This window comes from Haemaphysalis longicornis, unplaced genomic scaffold (genome assembly GCF_048455015.1).
Source record: "Haemaphysalis longicornis isolate Haplotype H1 unplaced genomic scaffold, Haemaphysalis longicornis Haplotype H1 scaffold_10, whole genome shotgun sequence".
Lineage (NCBI taxonomy): Eukaryota > Metazoa > Arthropoda > Arachnida > Ixodida > Ixodidae > Haemaphysalis > Haemaphysalis longicornis.
The window spans coordinates 90,143,310-90,167,068 of NW_027526204.1; the positions used below are offsets into that span (position 1 = coordinate 90,143,310).

General features: G+C 49.5%; 1 protein-coding gene across 1 annotated transcript in view; it reads right to left on the reverse strand.

Annotated features, from left to right (window-relative positions):
- Mib1 (E3 ubiquitin-protein ligase mind bomb 1) overlaps positions 1–23,759 on the reverse strand; it is a 562,176-nt gene that overhangs the window by 514,322 nt on the left and 24,095 nt on the right. Inside the window, exons 8-12 of the mRNA XM_077690076.1 lie at positions 22,698–22,845; positions 19,950–20,083; positions 18,749–18,856; positions 16,382–16,579; positions 14,098–14,249 (exon numbers count right to left, since the gene is read on the reverse strand). Coding sequence (XP_077546202.1) covers positions 14,098–14,249; positions 16,382–16,579; positions 18,749–18,856; positions 19,950–20,083; positions 22,698–22,845 — 740 coding nt within the window. The remainder of the gene's footprint in view (positions 1–14,097; positions 14,250–16,381; positions 16,580–18,748; positions 18,857–19,949; positions 20,084–22,697; positions 22,846–23,759) is intronic.

Consider the following 23,759-nt stretch of genomic DNA (forward strand, 5'->3'; position numbering starts at 1 on the left):
CGCGAAACCTTACACAGGGCCCGAACCCGGCCGTCTTTCAAGGTAGACAGGGAAATCTCGCAGGTTCCCTATTCTTGGCAGTGTGAACAAACGGGCCACCAATGGCTGTGGGGCCTTCACGGCTTGCATCAAGTAACACAACCGCTGACAAAGGGCCGCTCGCTTCGGTCTGCACCTCCTCGAGAAACGTCCCATAAACGACTAGCCACTCGCTCCAACATGATCGGTGGCGCTGGCGTGACCTCTGCTGAGCTTGAAGGCCAGAAGGGAGGGGGGGCAGGGCGAGGCTACCAGGTGTTTTCTGGGTTTGAATCACGGACTAATGGGCGTCGCTAAGGTGCGAAGTGACCGCGAAGACGTGCCAAAGGCCTAACTCAGGCCCGCTTCGCTACAAGAATGCAAACACGCGTCACGCCGCGCGCATACCATGACTGTTCCGCGCCGGCTGCAGGAGCGAGCGCTCAAGGCTGCGTGGCGTCACGGGTCACGTGAGCTGTGCCCCTGAGCCACTCACGCGCGCCTCTTTCAAAAGTTGCTATTTCTGGGGCAAGGTGGAGGGATGGACCAGCCGGCCCGCCTTTGAATCATCCGCATAGGCAGGCATTGCTGGCTTCGCCATAAAGTTGGGTTTACTGCAGAGCGTTTTCTCGCTCAACGACATAGCAGACGCCGAAAACGCCACAACATCGCATATACCGAAGCTGCGTTTGAAAGGACTGCAAAAAATTGGCCAGCACTTGTTGACCAATTTATCGCAAGCGTACGCACAGACGGCCCAGCCTGCGCGCCACGCATGCGCAGACTGAGCGACGAAGCGCCCGCGAAGCAGCCCTCAAACCCTCGCCTATAGACACAAACTACCGCAGCGGCGATGCTCCGAGCGAGTGCGGCTTCGACGCCTTTCCACAGCAGGTCACGTGCCGTGACGTCATGCCTGTCCCACTACTAGCGCTCCAGCATCTCAAGGTCATTGCGACGCGATGAATGTCCTTGCGAGACATGGCCCCTTAGTACACCTGTCGCTCTAATAATTGCTAAAGAAATGACTGTTATTCGGTTATCCTAGGAATATCGCTTATGCCACTCGTACGCGAGTTATTGAAGAGGATTTATTAGACTATGCTGTAAGCACTCCTCAAAGAAAAACTATCCGCCTAAAGTCATATGACGTCACCATCGCCATCATGATTTCTTCCTCACCAAAAAACGAGCCCCCTGCCACACGCGAAGGCTTGAAATAACGAGCGGGGTATCGCCCATATACGAGGCGCCTCATCCGTCCCCTCACAAACCTGTTAAACAAACAGGACGCAGAATAGCCTCTCGTCGTAGAGATGAGTAGATAGTGGGGAGTAGATAATGCGGAGATGAGTAGCTTAGATGGAGAAGAACGACACGCCATGTATCCATCTTGAAGATCGGGACGGGGTTGGGGGTAAAAACGTCACACAACACAGCCCCAGAAACCGGAGCGGCACTCGAACGGACCAGATCTTAAACAATAAGAAAAAGAGCAACGATTCCGAAATCATCGACAGCGTGGCAGAAACAAAAAAAGAAAGAAATGGAGTAGTTCGGAAGATTCCACACAGCCATACATATCGGCGGAGGCGCGAAGAAAAAATCGTAGATTGTAAGGGATCTAAAGGAGCGAGGAGCGTGATTGATGAACGAAGCCGCGCCTACACAGCCACGGGATCGGCAGCCAGGGGCGCATCAGTACGTGGGCGCTGACCAGGGCGGGCGTCGGCGGCAGCAGCAGCACGCTGGCTGCCATTGGGAGCTCCGGCTGCGGTCGGTCCAGCCGCTGCAACAAAGACGCTGATGGCCCCGGGAGAAGGATGCCGCCGCCGGGTCCCGTTCGATAAGGCTCGATCGGGCGCCGCCGCCGTCGAAGAATGGAGGCGGCTGCTGCAGCGGCGCCTCATGATGACCCGGCGCGATTACAGAGATGACCGACGACGAGCACACAGCGGCCACCAAGATGGCGCTGATCCTGACGGGCGAAGACGCAATGGCCGGCCCGCCTTGCCCGGGTCGCTGACGACGACTACGGTAAACGCTCGATGTAACGAAGTACTCGTGACACGAAGCTGGCTTCGTTATGAGCGATACTTTGTGACAGGCGGAGATTACTCGCTCTCTGCGCACTGCAATGGGCACCATGAAGCTTTTCTCCAAATGAAGCGGGATTTCGAATGAAGATATTTCATTACAACCAGGATTCACTATACTGAATCTTTACAGGAGTACTGACACGAAATTTGAAAGCTGAGATAACTATGTAAAATACTTCCTTTTTATCAGGAGATATCTCCCAGCGAGTTTCAACAGCAACCGTTCGGCGTAACATATTTTAAATCCATTTTAATCTTCGCCCGCACGATAAATCCCAGAGCGGGCCGACGTGACATCATCTGCTACTTGCCCCAAACTGCCGACGTCGGGGCTCCCGTGACGGAGCCGACACGCTGGCTGCGGTTGGCGCGCGCTGCTTCGGCGTGTGTACCGGCAGCGGTACGGCAAGAATGGTGACGTCACGTGATACCTCCTATCATGGCGGCCGCTCGGCGTTCGTTTGGTCGAAACCGAAACTGACACGAATACAGTCGAACACGGATATATCGAACTCCAAGGGGATCGCGAAATAGTTCGATATATGAAAAAATCGATATAAAAAATATAGGCTATGAGACCTCACCTGTGGTGGACGATCATTTACCGATCTGCGCATTGCAGAATGACAACTAATTCCACACTCACGACGCAACAGGATGCTTTATTTGCGTGAACAAAAATCGCTGATCTTGGCCAGCTTCTTCGTCCTGGAAATGAAGTTCAAGACGCTGGTCTCGATCTTCTCAAGATGATCCAGGTGCCACAGCCCAGTTCCTTCTATGTCGTCGTAAACAACGGCAAATCAAGCTGAATGCAGCCGCCACTTCACCGGCGGAGTAAGATCGCGCAGCCGCCTCCTCTTTCGGACGATCTACGCCACTCGAGCTTATCAGCCTGGGTTACTGTGGCCGCAGCTACGATATTCTTGTCACCGAGGCTCGAAACAGCCTAAACATTGCTGTCAATTGCTGTCAGCGTTCACGAAGTCGTCGGCAGACACTCCGTCGACTTTTTCCCTCCCGCCTCGACCCGCTGAATTGCTTTCAGCTTTGTCGCAAAGTCCAAGTTCTTGCGCTTCTCTACGCTGGCTGCAGTTGTAGCGGCCGTTGCTTCCGCGCCGGCTCACCCTCACCCAGTCACACGTGTCGTGAGACACGTACACGACGCCTGCACAACTCGAAAATTCCAGCCGTTCGCTGCGCCTTCCCACACCATGCACAAATAACACGCACGCAAAAGAAGAACGCGCACGCAACACAAGAACTTTGATGGTAACGATTCCAAGGCTCTCTGAACATTCTCCAAAAAGCGCTCGCGATGCTCACCTCCGAGACAAACAGCAATCTGCGAAAGGTGCGGGAATACTCTTGAAAGAGCAACAACAGCAAAATGCAAAAGAAGGAGAAGGCCGCCAGCGCCTTCGTTCCTTCTCTTCCCTTTTGCGATGAGACATCGGGGGAAGACAGACCCAGAGAGAGAGAAAAAAATATTTTTGGCAAGCCTGGGAACGTAGCTAGCCGAAAAAAAGGGCCCATCTCCCCGCGAGGGGGACTCGAGTAAATGCGTCGCATAGGGGGTGGGTGTATTGCGTTAACGTTTAGCGTTTGGGGAGTTGGTGGTAGTGAATGCGTTGTATCAGCAGCTTCTTGACGTAGTTTGAATGAGTCAAGGATATAAGGCGCGTTCGTAGCCTTCCATTCTGTGTCGGCTTTGTGGCGCAGTGGGAAGAGCACCATGTACCTCGCGTTCCGCCCACAGGGTCTTGGGATCGAAACCAGGCGCCGGTAAGTATTATTTTTTATATAGTGTAGGGGGAGGGGTGCGGACCTGTTGTTGAGAGCGAGGAGGGTAGCGTGATGCGGGAGAGGAGGAGTGGGGGAGAGGGCGCACCTGGAACGGCTGTTGCGGACGCCGAGGCACGCCAACGCCGGGTGACATCGTGAGTTAAAGAAATGCTCTGCATTTAAAAGAGCTGTTCCTCATTTTGGAGAGCGTGTGCAGTCGGAGCGCAGTCGGGGCGTCCCTACCTCGCACTGTGACATTTTCCTGGCGTTTCGGCCTTCTGTCCCTGTCGGGTTCGGACGAAGGCGCGATGTCGCCCGCTAAGCGACTGCCAAAGACCACCTTCCAGCTCACGTTGCGTTCGATATAGCCAATGTCGGGAAAAATACCGTTCGATATAAACGTACTAATTTCTATTCTTTTACACATAATTTTCGAGGGGATAATTTATGTGTTCGATATAAACAATAATTCGATATACCCGTGTTCGATATACCCGTGTTCGACTGTAAATGACACCGTAAATGAATGTTTACGCTGCGCTAGACCGGGACCACTAGATTTTCCTTTCGGCAAGCCGTATACGGCTTCGTTTTAATACAACGCACTGCGAGAAAACGAAGGCGGGAAGACTGTTGCAAGACGGGCATGCCAACAATGAAAACGGGGAAACGCCATTTGGCTAGCCGCAGCCCCTAATTGGTCCCGTTTCGCGCGCGCCCTAAGAAACCACGCGTGCCGGCTGTGTATACCCGTAAACACCGCGAACAGAAAACACGGGCTGCGGCGTTTTCCTTAATGGTAGCACAGGGCGCAGGACAAAAGCATCGCCCCGCCACTTAATTAGGAAAGCCGCACCGTAGGAGCCGTTATGGCGCCGTACGGACGCAATAAGGAAAGGAAGTGCAGGTGCAAGCACGTACCGCATTACAATGCGCGGATTGCGCGGGAGATGGCACGGCGCGGTTTCGATTTCGGAGAACAGCGCGGCGACCCGCGAGAGAAAACGAGGCGCGTGCGCGTGGCGCCATCTACCTGCGAGATGCGGGAGTAGACCAGAAGTTGCGAAAAGTGCGCAAAGCTCATTAACGCAACGGAGTGGAACGCGCTAGGAAGCTCGCCGATTTAGCTTGGAACTGCATGCTTTCTAAAATTCGCCGCCCATCTGCCCGCTTCGCTGCAAATGTCGTCAAAAGATGTCAGCCTTCTGCTGTCGCGGATATAACGCCCTCTACTCTCTCTCCCTTCCACCCCTCACACTACCCTCACGATGAGTGCAGAGAAGGTTTATTCAATGTGAGTCGGTCTTCCCGCCTTCGGCCTGTAGGGACTTTTAAAGAGAAGCTTTAGTGTTCGCACTGACGGCGTCTGTAACACGAAAACGCCGGGTGAAGTCAAGAAAGAAAAAAAAAACGCTTCCCGTGGCCGGAATCGCACCTGGATTCCCCGCGTTACGAAGCCGGCGTCCATCCGATTACTTCAATTTTTTTTCTTTGTCATAGATTGCTTCATTTGGACATGATCAAAACTCAGTCCGAACTCCGACGACAACCAAAGAATCCGTCACAAGAACGCTTCGCGTGCGATCATCGTCGTCGTTAGACGGAGGGGTGCACGATTTTTTGTTTCTGTTGTGCTTTGAGCAGCTCAACCACACCCGTTTCGTTTTAGCGCTTGCTTTTATTTCACCTCTTTTAGATGCGAAGCATGTCATGGTCGAGGATATATGTCCCTCCCTTGTTGCTGTTGCGCCGTCCACACCCCCACTGCGCATGCTCGGCTTGCTGAACGCCCGGTGGCGCCTTACCCTTTAATGGCCCCTGGAGTAGAGTGTACTATAGTTCATACCACAAATTGCATGCAGCACTGTGGCGGCTACACTGTTGTCAATTAATTCACCATGAAGGGGGGTTTGAAAGAACCTTTCAGTCTCCCCTTTCAGCAGGTGGAACCGCAAGGCCCCGGCGCCTATTCTCGCTTTCCTTCGCGGTGAGTTGGACGCCCTGAGCGGGTAAGCTTTTTTTTCCTCCATGATTGACAACGACGTAGCCTCCACAGTGCTGCATGCAGCTTGTGGTGTGAACTACAGAAGTTTTAGAGTGGCCCGTGCGGCGGTCTCTCACATTGTTCCGCCGGGTCGACTTTCGCGCAGAAAATAAAACCGGTATAGCGGCGGCGCTGCTGTCGTCGACCACTGAACAGCCGCCGCTCCCCGGCACCAGCTCCCAGCCTGTGCGCGGCAAGATTTGCGTCGCTCGCTGCGGTGTTTATCGCTTGCGCAGCTGATTTATTTTGGATTATGAGGTTTAGCGCGCCGGCGCTGCACTGGCGATGAGGCAAGCAGTAGTGGAAAGCTCCGGATTAATTTTGACCACCTGGGGATCTTTAACGTGCGCCGAAACCTCGAAGACACGGGCGTTTTTTCGCTTTTACCCTCCATCACAAAAGCGGCCGCCGCGGCTGAAAATCGAACCCGCGCCTTTGGTCAGCTGATTTAGAAAGTAGACGCAGAACGTTATGACACAGCAGTATTCTTAGCGCCTTGGCATTTTTGCAAACGCAGATGACACCGTTTGAGGGTACACGTATAATGCTTTGCTGCAAAAAGCTTCTGTCTTTGAAGCCCGAAGCTATCGAGCACGAGGCGTAAATGAGACTCCCGGTGTTTTTTTTTTTAGTACGCGTAACGAAGCGCTCCATCGAGAGGTGTAAACGAGTGTCCCGGTGTTTTTTAGTACCGTGACTAGATGATATGGCGATTACGATGACGACATTAGACGCCAACAGCCCCCGCCCCTAAGGGGCATGGCCCCTAAAAGCTGCCCTGCTCTGATTATAAGTGAAGCTGTAATATCCAGCCGTGCTTTGTTCTTGTTGTTGTTGTTCCTTTAAATATGGCAGATACCCAATCAGAGGATCGACCAATCATCAGTGGATGGTGAAAAGTTTCTTATTTAATTGTGGGGCGCTGTGAAAAGATAATTTAAAGCGGCTGGAAAGCATTTTGGATCTGCAGACTAGAAAAAAGAAAACTGAAACCTTCAAGGCGAGAGTAACCAATATGCGCTTTGTCGTCTTGCGCATCGTAAACATTAGAGCCATGTTAGAGCCATCGAGTAGGCACACTGATTTTCTATGGCTCGTTGAGAAAAAAAAACAGTGCTTCTGTGCAATGGAGAGGTGTGAACCACAAATCCCGAAATTATCATCGTCATCATCATCAGCCTGTTTATGTCTACCACAGACTTTCACTCACTCATTACCTGCGATGTCCAAACTTTACCCTGTTTTAAGGACGGTCGCAGGTGTACGCCGCAAGCAAGAGGCAGACCCAGAAGCTCCGCGTCAGCACCAGTTTATTCCAAGATAATTTCTAGCAAACTCCTCGCGCTTTCCTTTCACGCACCTTGCCCGCGACGCCGCTGCGGATGCCACACGACCTTGGAGGTTGACCATACAACATCTCCCTCCGAAATAAACGAGTGAGGGAGCCGCGATGCAGCTGCGGATGCCACGCGACCTCGGAGATTGACCATACATACACTTCTTTGGATGTCCCAATTTCATCCCTCCGTTAAGCTGGAGATGATGTGAAGACAAAGAAAATGAAGCAACGCGCAAGACTTGAAGGTAGCAAAGCTGTACGCAACCTTCACAATTATCACAGCGGTTTAAGGCTACGATTGCTGCTGATTTGCTTCTTCGCTGCCGCAATGACCTTTACACCATGACTGTCGCTATAAGTGTGAGCTTTCATTTTTCTGGAAGTGATAATCACTGGACATCACCCTGGAGGGGCGTACGCTATGACGTGTCTTTCTTGTCCCGAGCAAGTGTTTACACAATTATGGCGAATGCTGGAGCTTCTTTTTCGCCAATATTGGCCAATCTCCCTAAGTGGGCTTGCTTGGGTTGACAAATGTGCGCCGGGGACGCTGGGCGGTCATTGCAAAGCACGCGCACACGAGCGCTAGGCATTTTGTTGGTTTTCTTAACTGTCGGGCGGTCACCGCAATCTTGGCCAATCCCCCTAAGTGGGTATGCTTGGCTTGCCGAACGTTCGCAGGGGACGCTGGGCGGTCGTTGTAGGGCACGCACACACAAACACTCGGCATATTCTTGGTTTTTCTAACTGCCGGGCGGTCGCCGCAAGGCCCACGGTCATGCGTGCGCGCTTGGCAATTTCTTGGTACTTTTAACGGCGGAGACGAAAAATTACGAATTGCTCAACAGCTTCGCTGCTAATACGACTTTGTTCAATTTGAAAGAACAAGCCTTTCGTAGCTCACTCACCTCCACTCCAGCCACGAAAGGTGCTTTTCAATTGAAACAAAATTGCAAGAAACATTCAAAAACTCTCAACTTTCGCGCCACCGTATAACGCAATATGGGCACAAGTGGCGTATTATGGGCCAGCACTGAAAACAGTTACCCACGTGCTAGCTGTATCTCCACATTCAAGTGATACGACCGAACACAACTGGAGGCTGGTCATGTTTCTTGGCAGTGGCTTAGGTGACCAGGCACCAATCGCACAAACAAGATTCTGTGCAATCACACAGAAATTATCGGAATGTGGCTTGGGAGACACCACTACTGCATCGGTTCTCTTTAACTCTTTCGCTCTTTCGTTTCGGCAGAAAAACGGCCGATTTTGAGTGCTTCCACGAAACTATTTTTTTTTCTCTCGAGCTAGTTGACACATTTAGCCTTGCTATGCATGAAATTGTAGCTTATAGATTGCTCATCTAAAGACATAACAGCAGTTTTGTGAAAGGTACATTTATTTACAGTTAGTTGGTGAAATAATCAGAAAAAAATACACAAAAAAGTAGGTATACCCACAATGTATGTAGGCGATTGTAGTGAGCCGAAAAATTAGTTTAGAAATTTTAAGATATACAAATTGTTCCTACATTCCTTGGCTATGATTCCATATATAAATCAACGCTGTACACCAAGGTTTGGATCTTTGCGCACCCGTCAACCTAGCGGAACTGACAGCTGTGTCACTCCTCGAAGCCGCTCGAGGGTAGGTCGGTCTCTAAAATATGCATCCAAGCCTACTTTTTTGTGTTCTCACACAAAATCATTATCACATCAATGGAAAAAGTGAAGAAAAAAAATCCAGTGCACTTGAAAATCATCGTGCATCGCTCCGTGGCGCTAATCTGACGCAATCGCCAGGCTATCGTGAAGGTGATAGCGCAATACGGCGTGGTGCATTTGGCAAAATATCCCCATTGTACCTTGTCCAGACCCTACACATTAAAAGTAAAACCGCAGTCGTCAGATAGGAAGCACATTTTGTTTACAAGAATATAGCGTAAAATCAAAAACGAACCTACCCGGCAGCACCTGCTGAAGTCTGAGGCATTTGAATGGGAGCGTCTTCATCAGAACTAAAATCTAACGAATCCACATCATCCACTGCTTCTGGGGTAACAAAAATCAGCAGCACTAGCTGCTAAGTCTCTGCCACAGCTGTCCGCTTTTGCAGAGCGCGCAGTGAAGTGGATGCCATTTTCATACAACTCGCCGCCGCTATTCAGTCTTGCCACCATCTCCGCACGCGAAATGTCAACAAAACTTAAGAAAATCGAAAAACGAGTTGTCAGTAAATATGCCAGATGGCATTAGTTTGCCGCAAGGCGCCGTTTTTAGCTTTCGAGGCACGTTTGAAACCATCGGAGCTTCGTGTCTGATGGCCTATCAGGAAAGAGTTAAAGGCCAACAGCCCTAAAATTTCGCCTTGGCCAAATTTACTTTGGATGTACAATACGTACCCCAAAGCCAATGACTGGTAACCCCATGAAATGCATTGTCCATCAATTGGAAACGTTTAAAATAGCTCTGTCGCAGGCAACGCTGCACCAGTCAGCAGATTGCGCTAACTGCCATGAAGCGAAAGTGACATGCCGGCTGGCAGGGTGCTTGGTCCTCCGGCCAGCCAGGAGAACCAGCCAAGCACTGCTGAGTGCGTTTCTCTCACTTCTCTAAGGGCTGTCGCATGCACAAACCTATCGCGCACAGGTTTGCTCCAGCTGGCCGGCCATTCGTCGGCTATAATGTCACTTCGCCGTGGCTGTAATGGCCGCGATCTTCTCAATTTTGGTCTGGAAATATCACCCACTTTTGCTGGTTGTTTGAACCGTACCTGCGGGTACTTTAGCTGTTATATTTTGTATCTTGCCGTGTTTTTAGGCAAACTACAGTTGACTTTCGATAAACGGAACTTCAAGGGACCGAATAAATTAGTTCTGTTCAACAGGAGTCCCGTTTTTTGAGATAGATGTGCGAAAGTGCAAATTTATGTGCGTACACACTCTTAATACAATTTCAGGGAACTCCAATCACTAGAAGGAGAATGTAGCTGATAGTTTTTCAGAAAGAAAAAACTACAGAGATGTTTAGGCACACCATTCACCAAGTTGATTTGGCAACAATGAGTCGCTGGGCACTACAAAATGCATAAATTATTTTTGTTTGAATCCTTGCAAGTGTATCTTCATGGAAGCTAGAGGCCTCAACTTCACGACTGCTTACAGACTACCGAATTTAGAAGACGGCAAGGCGGTAACAAAGCGTGAAGGTTTGCAAAGCGAACGAGGAAAAAAAACATGGAAGAAGAAGAAGAAACAAAAAAACGAAACAGCTAGAACCGTAAAAACCTGACTCTCATCCCACTGGGTTTCACAAGAAGTTCCATTTTTGGTTCGGTTCACACGGTGATGCGGAAATTTTAGTTCCGATTACTGAGAGTTTTGTTACGTTAACTGAATACAAAGCCAACCAACTTACAGGCTACTGTTCCATTGAAGCAGCAATTCCGTTTAAGCGATTTCCAATTATTGAGATTCTACTCTATACGGAAATAGGGTTTTCAAGAGGTCAAAATTTTCAGTGCAGTTGGCCTTTAATTTCTCGGTCATTTGTTTGAAGTTCCCAATAGGTTTGGTGCTATTGTTACTGGTGCAAATCCCTTTTTTAAATAAACCAAAGAAGTATTTTGTCTTCATTGCCCCTTTGGTTAGCCCCGCCCCCTGCCTTCGTCTATCGGCTGTCAGTCCCCCGCCGTACACGCCAAAAGGTACTTCTTTATCTTAATTCAAGCTCCCTTGTCACCAAAAATGTCACGTTAGTTAGCCAGGCAGATAGGACACCGAAAAGCCAGACATTCAGAGCACGGGGACGTGTTGTGTACACAATACGACACAACACGCTGTGCTAGAAGGTTCTTACGGTGCACGTGCGTCTCGTATCATTTTCTCGCAGCGTCTCGCGTGCATCTCGCGTGCGTCTCATATCATTTGCTGGCTGAGGCAAAAGCTGCCGCGGGCGCGGAATCGTCGACGCGGCTGTGAAAAAAACGCACGTGCAACGCCGACACACACGAATCGCGAGCTGCGGCCGCTATGTTCACGCCATCTTCGCCGCCCTCGTGCGCGCCGAAGTAGCAGTGCAGCACGTCCACCGCATCTAGTGCCTCCGACGCCGTCCTTAGCGCTTCTTTTCACGCCATGTGCAACAGCGCTGACGATGCACTCTCAGTTGCTCACGATGGTAGACAGCGTACTCGTCCACACGTCAAAGTCTCTTGCCACCTTACCACGAAGTGCACCTTACCTTCCTTCGCGCCCGATGCGATGGCTTTTATCATAGCCGTCTTCTGTTCAAGCATGATAGTCTTTCGCTTTCACTTCCCACCTGTCGCACTCGTGTTGTTGGAATCACGCGGGCAATACGATAAAAGATAAGGCTGAAGACTGCCAAAACCCACGCACACACAACTACGCAGCGGCGTCGGCGATACGAACAGGGGAGGAGGGAGGAAGGCGACGCAACCGCACACGCCGAGTGCATTGAGGTTCTTTTCGGACTCACCGCGGATAGTCCACAGATTCCCCGAAGCCATAGGGATGCGTGGGAAAATCGAAAGTTGGACTGCTTCTCGGGGAGCCTGCGGTGAGTCCGAAACTGCAAATTGAAGGGCCCCATTGTTTGCATGCCATGCACAGCGAGAGGAGGGTAGGGGCTTCGCGGGCGCAGCGTCCGCATGGCGCGCCATCCAGCTTCGCACGCGTGGCGGGAGTTTTGAACTGCTAATACAATTGCCGCGTTGCACACTGTCTCAAATCCGCATTGCACACTGTTGTAAAATTAGCTCGAAATTTGATTTCTCAACGAAATTTGTTCATTATATCCTGTAATGGGGGAATTTTACCTCGTTAAAACGAGGTTTTAAATACATTAATTTCTATGGGGACTTTCAAGGGGAATTACGATTTGCTCGTTATATGCATTATTTCGTTATAGCCCGTGTCGTTATAACGAGGTTTAACTGTAGAAATATTTTTCGTGGTCGCGCGAGATTTGTATAAGAGATTCTACCGTATACACTTGCCAGGCCTCTTCGGGGTGGCCAAGGTCAAAACGGGAATGTTCGCGTGCCCTACTGACAGGAAAACTGCAGCAAAACTGTCATTCCAACCGCTCTTCAAGAAGAGGAACACACCTGTGAGCATTCTATCAGCCGGGAGCAGGCATCTGAAAACCACCGCCGATTGACGACTGCCCATGCACGACCGGTATGGTGCCTTCATGTCGCAAGGTTTCTCACGGTCATGGGCAGTGGTTCTCAAATGAGAGTCCACGGATCCCGGGGGGTCCGCGAGAGCATTTGAGGAGTCCGCAAAGCCTCCTTCAAAACTTTTCCCCCGCCATTCTTACCTCGATTTTGCCAGCACTTGTTTGCAACGCAAAAAGGTGGCTCCGCCGCATTACATGTACGTTTAGTTTCTCCACGTTACACATATTTCAACATGCGCTTTTTGCACCACACTCCCGCTACGAGAAGGAAAAAAAAAAAAAGCACAGACGCAGAAAAGGCAGCACATCGGTGTTTAAAAACTTTCGATTCGAGAGCAAATTGTTCAACATTATGACGCGCATTGTCATTAACGTCAAGCAGAAAAGGCGAGCGTCAGGTAAGTCCGTGGGCGACGCAAGCTTCAAGTGCAAATCGTTCGACATTATGACAATGATCAACTTATGCTCCATCAAAGGTTCCCCCATTACTTTCGGAAGCCCAAAACGGGTTCCCGGGGCAGTCATGGCTGAAAACCACTGGTCATGGAACATTCTTGGGACGTTTCACACCCTCAAGTTTCCGGCCGACTTTCAGCCCAAACTTTTTCACGGGCATGCAGGGGCAGCTCCCTGCATGAGGCCTACAAGGCTTTCATCTTACAACGTGCTCAGATCCACATCATTCCGTGCCATGCCGGGTCTTGCAGCAGGGTTGGCCGACCACTTCAACGCGGCATGGCGAGACAAACATTTAAAGGGACCCCGTGGCACGTACCACTGACGACTACTCGGAATGCATTTTGGGGTAAAGTCTCCTGTCCCAGCAACCTCCTCCCACAATAATTACAAAAATCCGTCAGGTATCCCTGTGCCCATGCAAGATGAAAAATCTCGCATAATTGTTCTTTCTCAATTCAGCTGTGGACTACATGACGAAGGCCGTGCGCTCTCTCTCCCGTGGAGGAGGGCGGGCGGCGCGAAATGTTCTCTTTGGCAGCCTTCGATATATCACAGGTCAGTGAGTTTTCGCTTTTTCTCGGCAACGTGGAGTTGTCTATTTCCAGTGTGGCGCCACAAAAAAAAAAAAAAGCAGGCCTTGGTGCCTTCTCGCAAACACTCACTCAGGCTGGTAGGGTGTTTTTTTAAGCAATAAACACTCGTCGTCGAATGGAGTGGTCGAAAGTGAGTTGTTGAGTTCGCCATTCAAAGTTCATGTGCACTTGAAACAAAAGACACTGGAACTGTACGCACAGGTTCAGGCGGCGAAGAGGTTGTTGCACATCCCCGACAATGGTGGACCGTCACCACAACTGCGAGAACTAAATCGTGACATTGACCAGCCGCAGCCAATAGAACAGCCACCAATGTAACGACGGTGCATAGTGAAGGAAATTGCAGAGTGTAGTTGGTTTGTCCGCGTCTTTCACAGCGACTTGCGCGCTCACCGCTTCACGTGCACGTGCAATATTTGGCTCAGGTGTTCCTGGCAGTCGAACGTATATGCCGCGCAGGTTTATATGCACTGCTTACCAAGCTCGTACGCCCGAGCAGCTGACACTGTCGGGGGGGGGGGGTGGAAAAGGGAGTTGTGGGAGCAAGCGCACAGACCTTGGGTTGCCTCGGAGCGCGGCATGGTGGAGGGCGTTGAAGCCGTTGTTGTTGGTGAGCGTGATGTCCGCGTTGTGGTCCAGCAGCAGGGTCAGCATGTCGTCCCTCTTTTTGCTGATGGCGTCGTGCAGCGGTGTGTCCCCCTCACAGTCCTGGTTGGCGCCAATGGGAAGGAGAAAGGGAATACCAAACGGGCAAGTGTGAAGGGGCGTTCGCAAGCTCTAAGTTCACACTTCCTCGCTCTACATTGCTAGTTACAATCTTTCCACCGACAGTTGGTCCCAGTGACGAACCGAGCATTTTTGGGCGAGATTGCAGCTGAACAACAACAGGTTTTCTTGCTCAATTTAATCCCATTGCCACGCAAGTCCTTCTCCCCTTCCTTTCTTCACTGTCTTCCCCTCTCCTCTCTCACACCTCTCGTGATGAATTTAACGAAGGTTTATGCAATGCCATTTAATTTTTCCACTCTTGCACTGCTTGTGCGCGCTCTGTTAAGACAGCACACATCTTTTTCAGTATCGTTCGTTCCTTCTTTTCAACAAAACAGCACGAGTTCGCACTCTGTTCTTCTCGTCTTTCATTTTATCTCGGCTTCATGCGCCACTCTTAACTTATTGTTTTTTTCTTTATTTTTTTTTTTTTTTCATTTGAACCATAAGAACTAACCCAACCGTACTTTTAAAAGAACACAGGTACTTTCGGTTAAGCACTTACATTTTGCATCAAATGTGCCTCAGCTTCCTTTGCGCTGAATAATGTGGTTGTGTATAACCGATGCCAGAAGATTTATTAGTAGTTTGAAACAATCCTGTCTATTTACATTACGCAGTCAAGTATTCGTTCGCTTTGCCCTATTGGCTGGATCGAGGAACGGACAGGCAGGCAGAAAGAGGCAGATGGACACAGACAGGCAGAGAGACCAAAATTTTTGCCTTTAGGTAGCCCAAGAAAGATAGGATCGATAGGATATTATCGATATTATCGAAAGATCGATAGGATATTATCGATGAATACAAATTCAAATTTTGGCGCCCTCCGAGCGCTTCTGGACAGCTAACGCTACCAAATCGAAACTGATCTATCAGTTCCGATTTCAAGTTTCTTTTCTCCACCGCGGGGGGGGGATTTTTAAATGTCCTTCGCCGGCGAGGAGACGAGCTCACAAGGTTTCGGTTATAGCGTGGACGCCGTTCGCCGATGCTTCACGCGAAAGGTGAATTTCGATGGATTCCGATGAATATGAGCTAGAATCTGTGGATAATGCTAGCAGCGCAGACACAGAAGGCGACTTCAATTCGTCAGACTTTTAGTACGGATAGCGAAAGTGTGTCAAACCACCCCAGAACATCAACAGGTATGCGCTGGTAAGTTTCCCTTCCTCCTCCGGCCGTTTTATCGCGGGCGCACGTTGATGTAAACAGATCCGGCCAGTTCTAAAGGTCCCAGCTCTTATCTGCGTGGTGTCAACTTCACTCGGGCGAAACCCCTTGGTGCCGGCTGCACAAAGAGTCAAGTTCTTTCCGCAAACATGGCGAGGAGTTGACCTTGGCATGGCGCTCCGGAGTAGCGCGCGCCAAGTTCCGGAGCTGTCGAGCAGCTTGCACTCTGATCAGTTCGCTTTCAGGCTTGAGCTCATTGAACAGCGGCTGGGCCGGGATGAGCAACATCTCACGGGCCCCACCGTCCCTCCAGTTGGGTCCCCTAAAACTGCACCTCAGGATCCCCAGCACCAACCACAAAAATTGAAAAATACTGGAACTGCAAACTGTGCTACGAAGAAAGGGAAGGCTGAGCAGAAAACAAATGTCTGCGAAACATGCGCAGCCAATCTCTGTTTCACCGCGTCGAGAAACTGCTTCGCGTGGTAGCACGATAAGCACTAGTGTTTATACTTTCGTATGTACGTAAATAACTTTTGTAGTTACACAGCTCATATTTGCAGTATTATTCTATAAGGGCCTTATGTTCAAATTGTGTACTTCAAATTTTTTTTATGTGTACCCTGTGCAAAGTAGCATTTATGTTTTCATCTTTTTTTTGTTACTTTTTTTGTTCTGGAAGTTTCTGGTTAAATTTGTAACAAATCTGTTGTTTGAAATTATTACTGCTGGAAAGCCCTATCCCTCCTCTATCATTTCATACCTTACACTTAAGCATCAATTGTTTTCTGCGCCAAGAAAAAAAAAACATTTCCTGGGCTACCCAAAAGCAGCCGATTTTTCCACGGTCCCAAAAGTGTTCAAAAGCGTAGGAGGGTGGGAGGGAGGGACGGGGTGGTCACCTGCAGGCTCGGGTGGCAGCCCAGGTCGAGCAGGGTCTTGACGACGCCCATGTGGCCCTTGTTGACGGCGATGTGCAGCGGCGTCTGGCGCCGCTTGTTGCGGGCATTCAGGTCGGCCCCCGCACGAGCCAGCAGCTCCATCACGCCGGCCTCATCGCCAAAGGCCGTGTGGTGCACAGCCCGGTCGCCATCCTTGTCCTGACACCGACAGGGGGTGGCACGTCAGCGCACACGGTCTAGCCCAGAGTTACTCAATACCCACGCACCGTATTTTCGCGTGTATAGCCCACCCCTGCATATACCGTATTTTCGCGCGTATAACCCGCACCAAAAATGCGAAAATTTCAGTGGCAAAGTAGGGGTGCAGATAATACATGTTTTTTTTTTTTTTCCTTTAGTGCAGCTTAGTGTAGTTTTGTGTAGCTTAGTGACAAGAAGCTGCACTGTACGTTGTGCTGTGAAGATAACCTTGTGTCAATGTGTTCTACTTACTAAATATATGCTTTCTCTGTTTACATAGTATGTGATGTGTTCTTTGAGCAGTAGCTTTGGTGCGGCCTTTCCTGTATCAAATGTGCAGGCAATACGCGAGGATTTTTTCTTTTCCGGTGGGCTGAAAGTGGGGGTGCGGTTATATGCAGGGGCGGGTTATACGCGCGAAAATACGGTAATACGCACTCCCACTTTCAGCCCGTCAGAAAGGGAAAAAAAAATTCCTTGCGTATCGCCTACATATTCGATACAGGAAAGGCTGCACCAAAGCTACTGCTCAAGCAACACATCACCCACTATGCAGACAGAAAAAGCGTATATTTAGCAAGTAGAACACACTGACTGCAGGCAAAAGTCCCAATTCACTTAGTGTCACTGATCTTGTTAAGAGCTATGGAAGGCTTAGTCAGTGTTACTGCATAGGAGCTTAACGGCGCAATGTGCATTGCCGTAAAGCTACACAAAAGGAAAAACCCTGCGTATTATCCCCACCCCTACTTTGCCACTGAAATGACGCATTTTTGGTGCGGGTTATACGCGCGAAAATACGGCATCTAAAACCAGTCTACAGTGGGCCTTTCTGCACTGCAGGCAAACAGGGACGAGCATGGGGCAAGCTGAGTGGCCTGCTTTCTGTCAGCACAAAGTTGTAGTATATTCAGATCATAGGATTCAACACGCCGAAGCCACACTTCGAAGCCACACTTGCGCTACAAAGCATGCCGTGGCAGAGGGCCCTGGATTAATTTTTAACCCCCTTGGGATCTTTAACGTCGACCGAAGTCTCAAAGCATGGGTGTTTCGCATTTCGCCTCCATTTAGAAAGCAGCCGCAGTGGCTTGTCAAAGTTCTCAGCTTGAGAGACAAAGGATGAACACTGTGGAACGCTGCACCCCCACTTTCTTTCGACACTTATTTCCACTTGTCTCAGTTCCTGCACCCGGTGCACACGGTGAAACAATTTTTATTACACCCTGGTTCCTCTGGCAGGTTTACAATGCACCACTGTTAACGCAAGTTGTCACCAGTAGGCGAGCTGAAGTAAAAGTGCGGGAAAACCCGCCGCGGTGGCTCAGTGGCTAAGGCGTTGCGCTGCTGAGCACGAAGTTGCGGGTTCGGTTCCCGGACGCGGCAACCGCTTTTCTGATGGGGGCGAAAAGCAAAAACGCCCGTGTGTACGAGATTTCGGCGCACGTTAAAGATTCCCGGGTGGTCGAAACTAATCCGGAGCCCTCCACTACAGCGCGCCTCATCGCCTGCGTTGTGTCGGCGTGTTAAAGCCTACAATCAATCAGTCAATCAATCAATCAATCAATCAATCAATCAATCAATCAATCAAAAGTGCAGAAAAAATTTAACATCTCTTCATAAAGAAAGTTGAGATAAGTGTGAAAGCTAAAAGTACGTCCAAACTTTGCTGAAATGCATCCAATCGATCGTCAAACCTTCAAACACCCAAATCGGAGATGAAGAACAAACCCATGCGATGATTTTTCGCGCTTTTTTCACAATTTTTCGCAATTTTTCGCATATACGAACAATCTAAATAGTACTATCTAAAATAAATACTATCTAAATACTACCTATAAAGTATACTATTGTACTCCTTTTTCATGGTCAATGCGTGTACTGTCTCATCCGGAACCATTCATTTTTCGTAATTTTCAACTAGCCGTTTCGACGCAATGCAAGTCTGGTTTCATGTACGTGCCGTGTGGCCCCAAATCTCATAAAAGTCTTTCAGTCGACCAATGAGTCTACGGGGAAATGCATGGGGAAACGATGGCACACAGCGTCATCAGTCCCACAAAGACAGCTTTCGCTTTATAGCAAGACAGAATGAAATGTGCAAGCAAAACAGGAGCGCTCACTCACCTCAATCTCGACGTCCGCATTGTGGCGAAGAAGGATCTTCACCACCTCGACGTGACCGTTCTGACTGGCAGCTTGGAGGGCCGTGTGGCTCGCAAACACGCCATTCACCTGGGCGTTCCGGTTAGGTCAGGTATCCAGTCAACGGGGGTGTCAAATAAAGAAACACGCCACTACTGCCACCTTGCACACCGTAAGCCATAAAAACCATAAAGAAGTGAGCATTTGTTGCAACCAGACCTCTTCGACTCGCAGTTTGGCACCGATTCCCACATGGCGCTCTGGAGAAGCATTTAGGAGGAGGAGATTTAACACCACCAGAAACCAGTGCACCTATTTATGGTCGAATGCTTATCTAAGCGTGTTCTCAGCAATGTAAAAGAAAAAAAAATTCCCACGATAGTCACATAACACAACGCAATTATTCTGCATTGGCATTGCCTTGCGGGTTCACCCTTCTGCATCATAAATTACCATAAATTATTTTTATAATTGTCACACATCACAATGTAACAATGAACACTGTCTGTAAATCCCTCCCCAGGGACCTCGTGCCTCATTTCCATTTGTTCATAAAGTTATCACAACTGCAGTGTTAACTCCGCTGCGCTAGCTTCCCTGTGGCACAAGCCTGCTTGCTGTGAAGCACCCTTTAAAGGCACGCCTCTCATGATTGCGGCAACATCCTCCTTCTAAGCGCCAACGTTTTAAAGGTCAGCACTGACCTCATGAAGGCACATAATTCTCAGTTGCCCGCACAACACAAGAATTGAACCAAAAAATATGATTAAAACAAAGTCACAAAATTAGTGCACCAGCAAAAGGAGCACGCCACTATGACCATTTGTCCCGTGTCAAGCAACATCCCTCTTCTTTTTGCCTTACAAGGCCCTTCCAACGGTTCACAAGTAAGCTACATGGCATCTGTCGTTGATAATCATAGGTACCAAGCATGTTTTCCAATGCACAGTTCCCCAGGCCATACAAAACTATCACGTAGAACACATCTGCCAACACGCACGACACACGACCGGGTCACTGATCCCAGGAAAATGCAGTTACAGCAGCCAAATCGCGTTCTCTGCACTTGAGCCACCGCAACATTTTCAGTGAAGCCAGCTGAGAGCAGCAGCAATTTCCGCCACCGACAGCATTCAAAAGTAACTAAGGCTGCCCCATTTGTGATGATTCACACAGGACTCACATTTGCTTCGGGGTGCTTGAGAATTTCTTCGCACTTCTGGGCATCCCCGTTGGCGGCTGCCTTGACCAGTTCCTCATTGACGTCTCCAGAGACGTGGTTTTCGAAGAGCTTCTTCAGCAGGGCACTCAGGCGCTCTGCAAGGCACAAAATTTCACCCTACTCAGCCGCTGTTCAAAGCATCGAGCCCAAAGTTTTTGCCAGCACACCTGCGTGCGAATTTCTTGCGCACTGCTCAATCGTGCCATTAGAGAGCTGTACATTTACGCCGAGTCATCGTTGTGTGTGAAAATGGAACTGTAGGGCTCAAAACCAAGCAGTCACAGAGACAGTGCAAAGAGGAAGCAAGTGAGCAGCCGCCCGGTACGGTGGACAACATGAGAAGCAGTGGCGATAGAAGCTGAAGTGAATGGAACAATGTCAGATGATGGCCATTGTCCCAGCCAACGGAATTCCCGCACCAGAGAGCTGCACACTTTGGCCACTGTTTGCAAGCGCGTCATGGAGAAATGGCCGGCACACCTACACCGTGCCTCCGATGTGATCTCGAAAGCCAGCAAACAAAAAGAAAGAATTAACGTTTGGAGCGATTCACGTTCCGGCCACGCAAGGTGGAAACAGCGGCCTCGTCGAGTTCCGCTCGATTTCGGCACCGGAGCATTATTTTGAGGCCATCCAGTCCTCGTAAATATCTTTTTTTCTTTGGCGCCGGACGTGTGAATTAGGCACCAATAATAACAGAGAGGGCAATCTTTTAGAGACGATACTGAACTTACTCGCACAATTCGTGCCCTCGCGTAATTTGCACACCCATAAGTTTCACCCTGGTGTACAGAAAAAAAAAATATTTTCACTCACATAATTTGCACTCCACCTTGCCCGAGGAGACAACCCATCGGAGTGCACGCACAAACACGCACACTTTGAACAGCTGCGCAGCACCATGGCGCATGGGAGAGCAGTGATTGGCGACACAGTGTTTGTTCACAGTGTTTGTTAATTATTTGTTCTTTGTTGTTCACGCCACTATGTATCGGCAGCTAAAAGCCAACATCATGTTCAAATTACAGAGTATTGTGTGCGTAATTTGGATGGCACCACGGTAAACCCGGTAAAAATGTCCCCACCGCACGCAAGTGCGAGGTAGCAGACGAGCACGAAGCAACAGGCACCTGGAGCGGGCGGAGCCTCGCAGCGCGGGGCGGCTCGAAGAAAAAAGAAAAAAGAACTGCGCTTTGGAGCAGACGACACGCTCGCTCGCTTCGATACGGCGATCATCTGCTTCATACGAACTGTAATCAGATTATGTTAGCCCTGTCATAGGTGAGTGTGACACCTTCATTACAAGGTGATGACTTGCGGTACATGACAGCGACAAACTTGTCATTGCGAGGATAAAGACAAGTCCGCACAGATATCTCGGAGCTCACCCGCCGTCGCAGAAAACATCACGACGCTTCGAATTACGAGCTCCTACCAAGGCCCGACAACACGGCCTGCCGGCGGCGAAACGTTGACGAGGCCCCAGTCACACCTCGAAATGTACCGGCACCATAACATCGCAACGTAACCAGCAGCCGCAATGCAGGGAGCAGTGGGTGGCCGCGGTTGCTTGCGTTTGGCTCGAAGGGAAGTCACCTCGGCAGCTCCAGCGCTGATCGATTTGGTAAAACGGTACCGCAACAGGAATTGGCCCTCGCTGAAGTGCTTGAGGGGATTCAGCCCGTACCTCATGCCACGACATGGCAAATTCACGGCACGTAGATACCCTAAACCTTCATTAAATGCCTCGTCGATGTGAAAATACATGCTCCGCGAACTACGCAAAAGAGGCGAGCGAGCAGAGCCGGCTCGATCCGAGAGGACCATAGGATGCCATTTTGAAAGTAGTACTGGAGGGCTGCTTCAAGGTAGCACAGAAGGTACCTTGGAGTGGCTCCTCCGAGTGCCGAGTGGCTCCTCCGTTGGAGTAGACACTCGAGTGGAGGTTAGTTTAGGGAACCGAAACTCGCTTTTGAAGGTTTGCTCAACTGCAGGCTCGAGTGAAGGAGGAACTGAGAATACGGGGGTGAGTCAAACTTCTTGACCAGCGATTCAGACTAGACCCCAACCGGACTGGACTGATCAAACGTAGGAGCTGTCTACATAAACAAGTATCGCTCGCTTGGGCTAACATAAGCGACTGTCTCTTCAATGCTTATTCCGTGTCAGGACCGTTTACGTTATTTTAAACTTTTTCGAGAAATCTATGGGTAAATTTGCGCACCAAATTCTTGAAGCCCTAAATTCGCAAAAAAAAAGTGCGCAAATTACGCGAGTAAATGCGGTAGTCTTTCTTGGGCTTCAAGGTGAAAATTTCGCCCTGCACGTCTGCCTGTCTGTCCCACAATTCAGTCGCTTAGCCAAAAGTTGAAAGAACTCTTCAACAAGACCACTAAATAGACAAAACAGTTTGTAAACTACTGAATCTGGTAAAACACCTCATAGTGTCGCCCTCGTTCAGCAAAAACAAAACATTAGGTATAAGTGAGGCGAAGCAATAATAACTGATAACGGGTCCCAACAGATGACACGTCACTGCTGCAAACGCCGGAAAGTCGAGTGGAATTCAGCAAACCTCCACCACGAGCACAGATAATCTTTCGACGACACTTGCACCGAAGCGAGCAGGCGCAAGGCCAATTTGTTGCCGAGGGGACTTCTCTCTTTCGCAAGCCGACGGCGTCCCCAAAGAGGGCAACGTCCACTCACCCCCGCTGGACACGCCGGCCACGGCGCCGTCCGTCGACGCCATCTTGGTGACGGCAATGGGGTTGTACGTCCACGACGTCCCACACACTTCCACCTTCAGGTCATTGTCGTGGTAGATCTGCTGCACGCGGCCAATCTTGCCAAGGGTCTGCGAACAAAGGCGGGGGCAGGAAAGGACGCCGTGATGGTGGCAACTTCGATCTACAGTGGCATCTAAGGTTTCCGTCTTTCCCTATGTACACACAAGTTACCCCAGACTAATACAACAGGCACCTAGGTTAGAGTAATGCAGATGAGCGGTTTACTTCTAGAAGCCCCACTGCGAGCAGGAGGTACAACTTCTCGCTTTAATAAAAATATGCAATACAATAAAACCTCATTACAAGAGACACTGTTGCAAGAGACATGTGGTTATAAGAGACATTTGAATGAAGGTGGCTTGGTTGATTTTCCTATGTTTGCCATGTTAGCAACATTGGGTACAAGAGACCTTGGTTACAAGAGTCATGTTTCTTGGGTCCCTTGAGTGCCTCTCGTAATGGGGTTCTAATGTAATACAGCAGACTCCCGTTAAAATGAACTCGAAGGGACTGTAAAAATTTGTTCGCATTACCAGAAATTCGTCTTAGGCGGAGGTTTTTTTGCACTGTGGACGTTACAAGAGAGCAAACATGTTGTTCATCTTACCCATAGCATTCGTCTTAACCGAGTTCGTCTTAACAGGGGTCCACTGTAATATTAATATAATGGCTTGTTTCTATGATGTTTGTTTTCTTTTATCATTCCTTATAAAGTCACCACGAGAAAAGAATTTGAAGAGTTACCGCACAGAGGGACTTACTTTATCATCACCAGGAGTGATCACTGATTAAATAAAATCATTCCTTCATTCACTCATTAAAAAGATATAACGGTTACTAATTCTGCCACTAGTTCTGTTTGACTGCAGCGTCACTCGAATGCTAGCGGGCAGCTAACCCGCTGATAACAATATTTTCAGAGCTGGCCCATGTTACATCATCACCCCTTCCCACATAACGTCAATGTGGCGCGAAACTTGAA